Source organism: Megalops cyprinoides, chromosome 3 (genome assembly GCF_013368585.1).
Source record: "Megalops cyprinoides isolate fMegCyp1 chromosome 3, fMegCyp1.pri, whole genome shotgun sequence".
Taxonomy (NCBI): Eukaryota; Metazoa; Chordata; class Actinopteri; order Elopiformes; family Megalopidae; genus Megalops; species Megalops cyprinoides.
In genome coordinates this window covers 28,959,250-28,971,742 of record NC_050585.1, presented here as the reverse complement: position 1 = coordinate 28,971,742, position 12,493 = coordinate 28,959,250, and the positions used below count along the sequence as shown (strand labels likewise).

The 12,493-nt window shown below is 45.0% G+C and overlaps 1 protein-coding gene across 5 annotated transcripts in view; it reads left to right on the top strand.

The window, feature by feature from the left end:
- The window catches only part of LOC118773950 (phosphatidylinositol-binding clathrin assembly protein-like), a 38,855-nt gene that overhangs the window by 7,663 nt on the left and 18,699 nt on the right, over positions 1 to 12,493 (top strand). For all 5 annotated transcript variants that reach the window (XM_036523002.1, XM_036523001.1, XM_036522999.1 and 2 more), the window contains exons 2-7: positions 4,674 to 4,816; positions 9,745 to 9,820; positions 10,017 to 10,119; positions 10,292 to 10,385; positions 11,086 to 11,197; positions 11,962 to 12,068. In XM_036523002.1, the coding sequence (XP_036378895.1) occupies positions 4,674 to 4,816; positions 9,745 to 9,820; positions 10,017 to 10,119; positions 10,292 to 10,385; positions 11,086 to 11,197; positions 11,962 to 12,068 (635 nt within the window). The remainder of the gene's footprint in view (positions 1 to 4,673; positions 4,817 to 9,744; positions 9,821 to 10,016; positions 10,120 to 10,291; positions 10,386 to 11,085; positions 11,198 to 11,961; positions 12,069 to 12,493) is intronic.

The following is a 12,493-nucleotide window of genomic DNA, read 5'->3' as shown; positions in this document are numbered from 1 at the left end:
GACCAAAGCCAGTTTGTTCAGCTGATGGAGGCTACTGGTCGTTGTCAAATGACTTGGCCATTTCAAACCCATGCAATAGGGTTCAGCCTATGCTTGAAACAAATGCTTTTACCGTCTGAGCCACTCAGGAGCAAAAAAAGTCAGCTTCTGATGACATTTAGGTTGTGCCTTAACAGGTGTGCTGTGGATGAATGTTTATACACACCCTCTCAACTGATTACTTATCCAGGCTGTGGAAAATTAAAGCGCAGCCAATAATGTACTATTTTTCCCTTAAGTCCAGCCACTTAGCTAGTAAAAGTCTCTTTTTTTGAGCTATCTAGTTAGCATGCAATTTAACTAGCTTGTGAACCTGAGCTTTAAGGCTACTGTGCAGTTGTCAGTAGGTGGTTGTAAAGATCAGGAGTAGATGTATATGGCTACTAAACTAGCTAAACAAAATGCTGCTAAGCGATTGCCACCGATGGAATGGCAACCCTACAAGGTGGGCTGTACAAAATGTCGTTCCAATTGATTTGCAGTCTTGCCACACACTGACAGTGGTTCTGGGCTGTGAGAGGTCTGGTGAGTTTGGATCATGGTCCTGGCTCCCATCTCCTGATTTTTATGCCATTCATTTCTTTCACATAGCATTCTAGTTTGTGTTTTTCATACAAACACAAAATTGCAGACCGTGCCAAAGAGCTGCCCCTTGCACATTCACTCAGTATTTACAAGAGAAAGTGGCAAATAGTAGTGTTTGAAGGCTTAATTTGAACCCTCACACTGTAGATTCAAGGGCAGAATGAGTGAAGTCATTCATTTTTGAATGGTCCTCCTTTTCAATCCAGATGCTCCTGGATTGGAGGAATGCAGAGTACATTTTTGTATGGATTCATGTTGAAATCCTCTTAAAACATTCCTCAAATGCAAGATTTTTGAACATAGGAGGGGTTATGTTACTGGTACCCTAGACATTGATTGGAAACAGACAAAACAAGTACAGTCATGTGCCGCTTAACGTCCATACTATATACTTCTGGTATCTGGTAAAGTACACTGTAATATATGGGTTAAGTTGGTTAATACTGTACAATACTACACATAATGCACATTAATACAATGTACCATTATGCGCCTAGCAGTGGAATCGCTTTATTTTCATGAGACATGAGATGCACGTGTTGCGTGCAGGAAGTGTTGCCTTCACTACATCCAGTTACGTCTGCTATGTCCCATTCTGCCATCGGGATTTTTAAACTTTTTTATAACCTTATGGGACTACAGATGTATATGCGAACGGATGTTGTCCGAATGGACGTTAAGCAGCGCATGACTGTATGTACATTTAGCATTAGCTCTGTCTTATATTTAGAGGCAAACTCTGTCTGCTGTCATTATTGATCCTGTAAATGTCCACAATGTTGGAAATGACCATAAGATCATTTTTTGTCCTTAAAGGCATGTTCACGTTTTATTATTGCCTCACAGGGCTGTTATATCATAGTGTAGTGAAAGGCATCTGTGAAGTCTGCTCTGTGACCAAAACATGAAGGGAGAGTTGAAGTGAGACGGGGATAGGTACATTTTGATATTACGCTAATCTCCATCAGGCAGAGGAGAACAGGTGCTCTTCTTTCTTCCCATACAACTCAAATGCAGAGTTTATGCTCTCCTTCATTCTATCACGAGACCGTGGGCCCTTAGACCTTTTATATTAAAGCAGCTCGCCACTTTCTCTTCAAATTCAACAGAGCATTTTTTAAAAATACCACAGCGTTAAAAGGATAATCTGATTTCCCTTCAAAGTACATGTGGAAATGTGCACACTACTTATGAGTATCTATCCAGGTTTTAGCAGCTGCCCTGCCTGCAGAAGCAATTGCCTGATGCTCTCTATGGTGGCATTTGCTCGAACCGGTGGAATGCTGAAACATTCAGCCCGTCTTCCGTGTAGATGGAAGGGGAACGGTGTCTTTTCCTCAAGAAGGGTGGAGTGTGTCAGCCTGCTGTGCTGGCATCAACCTCTCCTTAAAACATGGCCAGCGAATGGTGCAGTCACTGAGCTGACCAGCAGGAATGACCTCCTGAGCTACAAGTCGGTGAGAGGGGGCCGGAATTCCTGTGTCAGGAGCGGACCGGCACCAGAGGTCTGAACTCCCATGAAAAAACTGAAAGCCCATTCTTTCCTCTCCTCTGTGGGGACAATGGACGCTTCACACAGCTACGTGCCAGCGGTTCCCAGAGCGGGAGAAAAAAAACATGACCTCACAAGTCATCCCCCCCCGTAACACACACACCGTGTTGATGCCACTGTTTTTCTGCTCCGTTTAATTGTCCCTCTGTGTTGAATTATTTATCCTCAGTCTTGACATGCACCGTGCAGCCGGGGTCCCCTGCATGAGCAAACCCTGCCTCAAACTATGTCAATAACGGTCGGACTCAGCAGAGAGCGTCTTTAGTGGGTAGATTTGCACAGCACCGAGACGGGCCGACCGGGGGGGATTGTTAAGCCATGCGTCGTCAGGGCTCCGAGATTGCCTGGATAAATGTGTCACAAACTCCAGACAGAAATAGCCTTTGGTTTTTCAGCGTAGCCCTCCGTCCTCTTCCTTTGAAATAACTGGCTTTAACTGGCTCGTGATCGATGGTATCCACATACTGCTCACCCCCCCACCCCACTGTTTAAATCAACACATCCCTGCATTAAATCAGACTCTTTCTTCTGTGTCTCTGAGGGCCCAATCAGCCTCTGTGTACAGGCTGTAGGAAAATAACATGACTGCAGTGGAGAGCTGGAGAGAGAGAGAGAGGATGGTGAGACTTAATGTTAAAAAAATGCGAAGACTGAGCGATGCGGCGACGTCTATTACCCACAGCGCGTGAGTTTCCTTGCCCTTCACAGCGGTGTCAGCTCCGCGTCACCCTCGAAGATGGAAGGTGCGTGCCAGTCCGCGGATCCCGCTATCGTAAAGATGGAGCCGGCCCAGCGGAGCTCGCCCAGCGGTGTAATGAACCGTCACCCCCTTTATTAGCACGTCTGCACCATACCGCGCTGCCCTACATGGGTCTGGAGGCACACTGGAGTGCAGGAGGGGGGGGAAGGGTTTTCAGTGTGCCTGGTTATCACTGGCTGTGGTACAACATGTCTCAGCTCTTTCCTTTAATCCCGTTTCTTCTTCTCTTTTGCGCAGTAACACAGACTCAGCTGGAATGTTGCATTCTCTCTTTATTTGAACGCTGCTTGCTTGATGCAGGAAGGAATGTGTTCCTTTGCTTCGTTTTTTAAACGCTTCGTAAATTATTATTTATTTGCCATACAGCATTTCTCAGGTGGCTTATTACCTGGTAGAAGTGTCTCCAAGCAAATGAGTGTTGTGAACAGCTCTATTTAGCGTTACAAGAAGACTGTAGCCTATCTAACATGGTCCTTTGGTAAGCGCACAAGCAGAGTGGTAGACAGTGGCTGGCCAGCTTGTAGCTTTGCGCTAATGACAACATCTGACAGCAGGGAAGGCAACGTTGCATGGAGAGGAGCGGTCTGATGGAATCGAGCCATTAGAATATGTGCGGAGGGGGGAGCCATTGTTGCGCGGGGAGGCATATTTACACGGCACTCTGGCTTCTCGCCAGCTTCAGCACCACCCACACTTCACCATCAGCGGGATTCGCTGGCGGGTATTCCTTTGTGTAGATCCTTCCTTGTGTAGATCTTCATGCACGCTGAACATCAGCTTGGACATGCAGTAATATTCAACTTTGTATGCCAAGTTGGAAAAAAAAAAAAAACAAACAGTCACTTGTTACGGCACTCTGACTTCTTGCTAAAGCAAAGCGACTCCACAGTAGCACTTTGGGAAAACGCTGGCTCAACGAAGTGAGCCCCAAGAAAATCATAAAGTATACAAGCCCAGGTGCTGCTTGGAGGCATTTATGTTTGCAGTTAAAATCAAGCCTGAAATGATTGTGTGTACACAAATCTAAAATGGGTTTTAATTATATCATACAAAGAAGGTAGAAGGACCAATATAATACTTATTGGGCCAATATAATTTGACAATTAGGTAATTCCATGCCAAGTGTCTGAGGTTTGTTAGCTTGTCTGTCTTTTGCTAGAGAAATTCATGCAGGGCAGCAGGGGTTCGAGCATGCAGAGTTCAGAAATCTTAACTTATTTTTAAAAACATTTCCTCTTTGAGTTGTGACATGGCAAAACTTGCCACAAATGAAATACTGACCTTGGCCAGAAGAATGGGGTGAAGTTGGCATAAAACCTGTCTGAAGACGGATTGTCTGGCTACTTCTCAGATATGAGTTTGGGACTCATGGCAAATTGAACAACCTGCTGCACATGATGGTAGAGTTAAGCTGCGCCCAACTTATTTTTTTTTTTGTCAAGGTCAATACCAGTCTCATACAATTACAGCATAATGACCCAATTGCATTGCACTTCTACAGGTCTACTAAACAGAAATCAATATTTAGGTCGCTTCTATCTGTGGGAGTAGAAATTAATGTGTTTGCTGCTTCTCCCTCATGTTGTATCCAATGGCTGTGTTTCTTGCCACAATAATGATTCCAGAAGAAGGTTAAAAGAACATCGACTCTTCTTTGGCTCAGGAGTTTGGAGGCTTAGCCCGGTGTGCTGAGGTCCCGAGCCCTCACCTCACGTGTGCCTGTGTGTCGTTTGGCAGACCTGATCCACTGCACCAACGAGATGAACGTGAGCATCCCCCAGCTGGCGGACACGCTCTTCGAGAGGACGGCCAACAACAGCTGGGTGGTGGTCTTCAAGGCCCTCATCACCACGCACCACCTCATGATGTACGGCAACGAGGTGAGACAATTCTGCCATAACACTGCCGACGTGAGTGAGCATCGCCCGATAGGGTAGCCGCTGTGTCTGACCAAGCATCGTAACTGTGATAACGCCACAGCAAAAAGTGACTCAGTTTCCTGCAAAAGTATGCATTAATGTGGCATGCAGTATATGTGACACAGATATTTCAACATTCAAAGGAAAGAATTTTGCGTATATAAAATATATCTGTACTAATCTCCCTTGAAACGTTTTTCATGTTCCTTTGAACTGAAATCTAGAAATAAAATTTTATGCTTTCATATAAACTTAACAGTATAGAATATCATTTACTTATCTGAGAGGAATGAGTACATATTTCTACACATAGTTCATCCGAGGCTTCTTTTGAGGATGGTTACCATAGTCAAAATGTGAAACCGAAGCTATACTAATTCCATGGCAACTTTTTCATGTGTATTCTTTGTGCAGAGGTTTATAAAGAAATTAGGAGGGCAAGCAGCATTTTATTTGCCTACAGGGAAATTAGTGTAGCTGGCAGCAGATATTGACATTGTTTTAGAGAGGAATTTATAAACTTAGCTTTTTGTGGTGTTTGAGAGTTGAAACTGGGCAGTGCAGTTACAATGAACAGTTAATGTGGTAATCCAACGGTTTGCATAAAACATTCAGTATTAGTACTTACTGACATTTACTGTTATGGTTTGTGCGTATTACATTCTAATGTCAAAATTGTGAGTCAAGAAAATCAACATTGTCTTCCTGTGGCCCAGATGAGATGTACAGTATGTCGTTAGCTGAAGTTCATGGTATCAAAATGTATTTCCATGTGACAATGAAGACAACTTTCTGCTGTTCTAAGAGTGCTGAAGCCAGCTGGCTGGTAACCAGTATGAAAGTGTTTAGTTCATTGCTCTGACAATCACAGCATATAATCCGTGAGTGTGCCAGCGTCATGTCAGGCCAAAACAGTGTACCTGAAGAACCTGTCTTTTACACATATAGTACAATGCATGTATTAAAAGAAACACTGTGAACAATAGTAATTTTTTTATTTACTTCCATGTAGTGTAGGCACTTCTTTTGGAATATTTTGAAAATGAGCCTAAATGTATTTCTGAATATAAAGTTTATACTTAATATAATGTAGGTATATTTGATAGCTTTACTTAAATGTTTGGATTATACAGACAACTACTTTAAACAGATTACTGCTTCACTAATAATGGAGACTAACCACAGAAAAAAAGTATTCTTGTGGAATTCCATGAAGTAGAGATGCTTGAAAGCTGTGCTTGGTTATTTACACAGAGGAAATCTCTCCCCTGGCATTGGTCATTGTGTACTGGAAGCCTCATGTGGTAGAAGCAGAAGCTTCAGTTAGTTTGGTACCCATCAGAGGTTATCATTTATCAGTCATGTACTGTAGATATGTGGATGTAGCATTACCATGCAGCCCAAGGACAAAACTGTTCTTAAAGCTCACAGTACATTTCATTGCATTACATTGTCATTTATTAGGTGGTCCTATTCAGAGCGACTTGCACAGCACCTGTAATAAAGTTGCTGAAATGGCAGACAGCACTAATCGCACCTGAGTGAGTGTCAGTGCCAAACATAGTGCTGAGTGCTACTAGCACTAACCTAGCCTTCAAACCAGAGAGATTGATAGTCTACCCTTTAGTTCTACATACAGTAGCTAAACTGTAAATGATTCCTATTTTTAAAAGCTTATATGTCCCCAAATTCTCTTTATACCTGTAAATTAAATGGTCATTTATTTTTATTCGCAGAGGTCAATTTTAGAATGCTTGCAGACATTCCACTACTTTTTATTGACCTTTTTCTTATCAGGTGATTTATATGCTTGTATATGTATGTGCCGATATCACAAAGACACAGGTGTCTTGACTAGAGAAGGCAATAAGCTAAGCTGTGGTTGTGACTGCAGTATTTGGATTTGAGGGGGGCCAGGACAGGCTCATGCCGCTGCAGAGTACTACGTATCTCTAAACAGCTTGAGCACAAGGTCAGTGGTCAGCCACACTAAAGCCAAGCACACAGGGCTATGGAGAGAGACCGCCTACAAAGCAAAAAGAAAATACCTCCAGGATTTCAACAGACATAAGTGCATTGCAACCAAACATTTATGCTTCAGGGTACGGGAGAATTGTTCCGCTTCGATTTTTTTCCTTTGAGGAGACAAGCCTGGCCTCAATGACAGTATACCTGCCCATGGTGCGCATGGGTATGCAATTTCACCCCGCTGTTCTGTAGGCCGACTCCATTCTCGAATAATTCAGAGGTTTAAGATCCTTTGTTTGGCCCGACACCGCGCAGGGAAGTCTCATTTCTGCAGGAGGTCTGTCGCGCAGGTGGTGACAGGTCTCTGAGTGAAAACAAACAAAACCCGAAGAGGCTCAGACAGTAAACAGGGGACAGAGAGAGCTAGCGCCCACACAAACCGATTACCGGAGCTGTCGGCTTTCTCCTTTCGGGTGCCTCAGTCTCATATCACTGAGCGGGTGGCATTACAGGGGCTTCTGAGAGCCTGCAGCCTGCCTGTACCTGAGCGAGGATTACGCGGCAAGAAGACCCAGTCTCACCTTAATTAACCTACCTTCCTTTTTGCCCTGTGAAAACAGCTCGGAAACAGACGGATTCCACTCCACGCCGTGACTCCCTGCAATAATAGCAATAATGATAATCCTGACCTTATTGCCAAAACATTATTCTGTAATTATGCTGAAAGCAGATGTTATCGTGAAGCTGTTATATATGCAACGGTGGACATTTGTAGTCTGCAGTGTTCCTTGGGCCAACCTGGCCAGACTCAGAGGCATCAGGGAAGTAGCAGAAGAAGTGATGGGGGAATCATGAGAATGTTGTATAATGTTTTCCCTCTTTCCCCTGTGTGTGTGTGTGTGTGTGTGTGTGTGTGTGTGTGTGTGTGTGTCTGTGTGTGTGAGAGAGAGAGAGACCGAGAAAGAGGCATTCTGTGTGAGTGTTTGAGCAATTTGTGAGTCACCCTACTCATGTCCCAGATTTTCGAATGCAAATAATAAGTGTGACGCCACCGGAATCGGATTGCGTCGAAACCACACACAAGAAATGGAGATGGCGGAGGATGAGACGACGGCCTCCTCTGCATCACAATGAGGGATTTAGCAGAGGGGCTGGGGGCGGAATTTTAACTGCTCGGAGGACCGCATGGACCCCGTTTACTGTGTGTCCAGGGAGGTCAAGGCAGGCTTTTACTGTATGCCAATCATCTCACAGCCATGCAAACGTAGAGAACTTTTAACCCAGAAGGGCTTCCGTTAGGGACACACCCCCACACAAAGGCTCAAACCGTACAGGAAGCACAGCAGTGCAGGTGTCTGTTAACATTTCGAGTGCGAGCCCAAGGCGAAAAGGTCAGTGGCAGGCACAGCCACGCCCAGATGGGTATGGTGTTCTGGAAGCGCGGTGTCCATCCCCTCCACCGAATGGGGAAAGCAGTGAGACAGAGTGGGCAGGGAGGAGCGGAGGTGGCGGAGCCAGGAGGCTCAGCGTGGTCAGGTGACGCTTCATGTAGGATCAGCAGAGGGACGGTGATCTCTGGCGCAACTGAGTCTGTGTGACTCTCAAGCCTCCCCTGAACGCCTGGGTCTGACTCAGAGTAACCTACACTGGAATTCAGCAACAAAGCATCTCACCATTTCAGGGAATGTGGTTCTGCCTTCAGGAAAAAAATGCACCTCTTTCATATAACAGGGGTGGGGTGGACTTCGGTTTTGCTTTTCTTTCTCAAGTGGTAAGAGCTCGAAAAACTGCTTAGATATGGCCAAGGCAAAACTACAACAAGAATTACATCCACTGAGCCAATTTCCACACACAATTGTGATGAATAATATCTGCTAGTCACGCTCATGAGACAGTTAAGATGGATTTTGAGAAAGAAGACAGATCAATAAGCCTATTACTTCCACAGTAATGTTAATAATTGTGTACGTAATTTGCATTGTGTTGGATGTCCTTCATAAAGATTTGTAGATCTTCTCAATGGTAAAAAATACTAAATATGATTTGACTTGACCCGGCCCTCCCCACCCTGACCTTTTTAATTTATTATATTGTGAGATTTTTGTTAATTTTGAAAAAACCCTTTAACACTGATAAATCCCACTCAGGGTGATGTTTCATGCAGTCATGCTGCTCTCTCCTTGGTCAGCAGATATTAACAGACCAGCATGAAGGTTCTGAGGCTGAATGCTTTAACCTTAGTCTCCTTTTTCTGTGAGCAAAACACTACAACTCTCCTCTATTCATTGAGCATATTTCTCCCCGCTACAGGGCCCGTCTTTGTCTCAGAAACCTCGGCCTCCTCTCCCTTTTTGAGTGAGTGAAAGCAGCAGAGCTTTTTCAGTGAGGAAATAAATGACTTTGAACCTGAGCTTTTCTTTTTCTGCCTGCTGATTCTGGAGTCTGTAGGAAAAGTGATGCAGCGTAGTTTGAGCGCAGTCCACTGAGTCTAGTGAGTGATGAGCTGGCTGTGTTCGTCGGCCGGTTAACGGTGCGTTCAACGCGAATCCCCCTCCGTTCCCAGACCGCTGGACGGTGTCTCATCTGGTAGGGCGCGGCGCTGTGGGAGGCGGCTGCTTCGTGTCAGCGCGGCGCAGAGCGGGTTCCGTTTCCGTGGGATTCCTGGCCTCGTTTCCCACTGCAGTGGCTGAAGCCAAAGGAAGGGAGTGGGGAAGCTCTGCCAGTTTTCAGCGCCTGCATTTGGGAATGTTTTAGGGGAAAACAGAACAAGTCATTAAACGGCAATGCGCTGCTTCACTGCCTTGCCTGAACTTTTATCCTTCCTTTCAAAACACGGGCTGAAGGTTTTTGCAAACACTGTTAATTCCGGGCAGCCAGAAATGGTAATCATTCTCCTTTGTCCTTCTGTTATCCCCTCACAGCGATTTATCCAGTACCTGGCATCCAGAAACACACTTTTTAACCTCAGCAACTTCTTGGATAAAGGTGCATTGCAAGGTAGGCTAGAGCAAACTGTATCATATACACACAGACATGTTCACACACACACATTTGGCCCAAAAGATAAGGTTACAGCATGGTCTGTAGACTGTTCCGATGAATTGGAGACCAAGCTGTACAGCATTGTGCATTGAATATGTTCAAAGCCTCAGTTTTGCCAAAGTTGAAAGTAAAGATTTGTCCTCTTTCCCAGGCTATGACATGTCAACCTTCATCAGGCGCTACAGCAGGTACCTCAATGAGAAGGCACTATCCTACAGGCTGGTGGCAGTGGACTTCACCAAGATGAAGAGAGGGTAATGGAGACTCATACTCTGATTCCTTGGTGCCTCTGTCTGAAATAACCCACTGGGTTTGTGGTGTCCAAGGTAGAATGTTATGGTGTTGTGAGTGTGTTTGAACCTAGTCCTCTGTCCTCTGCTGACAATCATTAGCCTGCTTATTTTAAAAGCTGTCTGTGTCTGCCAGGATTGATGGAGTGATGCGCACCATGAACACAGAGAAGCTGATCAAGACTCTCCCCATCATCCAGAATCAGCTGGATGCTCTGCTAGACTTTGAGGTATGGAGCCTTCATGCTGAAACAGCTGTCACTTCGAACAAGGTGTGCGTGGGAGTGTACGCTTGAGCTTGAGGCTGTTAAGGTGTCTGTCCATGCACAGTCCTCGTGGAGGTTCTACAGCAAACCTATGCATCATGTTGTCCAAGGGGTAGAGGCTTTGGTGTCCAGCTGGCTTTCTTAATGAATAATCATGTTAAGAGTATCAGAATTGAAAAAACAATACGGATCTGGCAAAATTAGCCATTTCCACCACATCCGTTGCCAGCATTGTTGTGAAATACCACTCTACATCAGGAATGGTAAAATGCATTTAACTGCAAATATATTTATAAAATTGCAATCATACTTTTCACAAAAGTTCTCACAAAGTGCCTGGTTCCCAGTGCCTGTCACCAGAAAGGCAAGTACTCTCTCCTCTAGTATCTCTGCTCCTCTCCAGCGAGTCACTTCCCACCTGGTGAGTCCAGGCTCTTGCTGACACATCGGCTGCTGTTTCTGTCAGCCGGGGACAGCTGCTACTCCGCACCGCCCTTTTCATTATTCTGCAGCATATGGCAGACTCGCGCCGCGTCTAACACCTGGACATTTCAAACTGTCCCCCGAAGTTCTGCAGGGATTCTTTGTACTGTGACACATCTGCGCTCTGCCAAAGCCTAAAACCCATCTCCTGACACCCCGTCCGCTCTCCCCCCATCTCCAGGCTAACCCCAATGAGCTGACCAACGGGGTCATTAACGCCGCCTTCATGCTTCTCTTTAAAGACTCCATCCGCCTCTTCGCCGCCTACAACGAAGGCGTCATCAATCTCTTGGGTAAGAAGCTGTGTCCGGCCATATCTGGCAGGTTGTTGCACTCCCTCTCCTAGTGTGGCAGTCACACATATTTTTTGTCTTAACGTGCTGGATCCAGATTTGTGCTTCATAAAAGGTTGAGCTGTAGAGTCTGAAGAGTGAAAGATAGTTCCCACATTTCTTGAGGGTAAAAAAAATGCACTGCACAAAGTACGTTGAATAAGTGTTGACTTAAGCACCTTGCTTAAGTGACTTCGCCATGTTCTGAAACTCATTTCTTCTTCATAATTTCATTTGTTGTATTGTGCTTGTTTAGATGAAGTGACCAATACCTTTGGATTCTTCGGTGTGACTTAACTCAGGATCTCTGAATTGTGGGCAGAAATTATTTGCAAATGGTGTATTTGCATGCGATCAAGGGTGGTTTCACAAAGCATAGTATTGAAAATAAAGCATTTTGTCTAGGAAATGGTGTACTGTAAGCATGTACTTTTCTTGCAAGTAGAATGGGTGATGGCTAAACATGTTTAATGACACATGCCTGAGGTGCAGTTATGGTATTTTACAAATGACTCCCATTATTTCAGACAGAAGAAACGTATTGTATGCTGTCATTATCTGACACAGAGTTCTTGGCTGTTGATGGTATGATTCTGCCTTACATTGTAATTATGGTTCTCGAAAAAAGCTTTCTGGTAATTGGAGGTTAGAAATACGTGTGTGTTGAATACAGTGTGCTGTAATTGCAATTGTAATGGTTCTTTCTCTTTTTCCTCTCCTTCAAGAGAAATATTTTGATATGAAGAAGAACCAATGCAAAGAAGCTCTGGACATATACAAGAAATTTCTCTACAGGATGACAAAGCTGTCAGAGTTTCTCAAAGTGGCCGAGGTAGAGTCTCACCCTCTCTTTACCTGTCGAGGAGGACGGAAGGTTAAATGAAAGTCTTTTGGCAAGTGTGAGAGCAGGGCTGGTGCAGGGCTGTCTTTCCATCGTTCCCCTTCCCCCCTCCCTCTGCCCACCCCTTCCCTTTTTACCCGCGAACCCCTAAAAACCCGCACTCTTGTCAGCGTCGTCCACAGCTGGATCTGAAGCCTCATATCTCAGGCCGAGATTGACCCCTCCCTCCTCAGCTCAAACCTGCGCTACCACCGCTGCACTGCTAGCAGAAGTGGTCCCAAACCCATGTTGGTTCTCCTAGTCATATCAGCTGTCCCTCTGAGGTATCTCTCACAACATGTGTGTCAGCAGTGCCACTGTCTTTAAGGTAGAGTGCCACACTGTGCAGCAGCATGGGGATGTGGGAGCGCTATCTC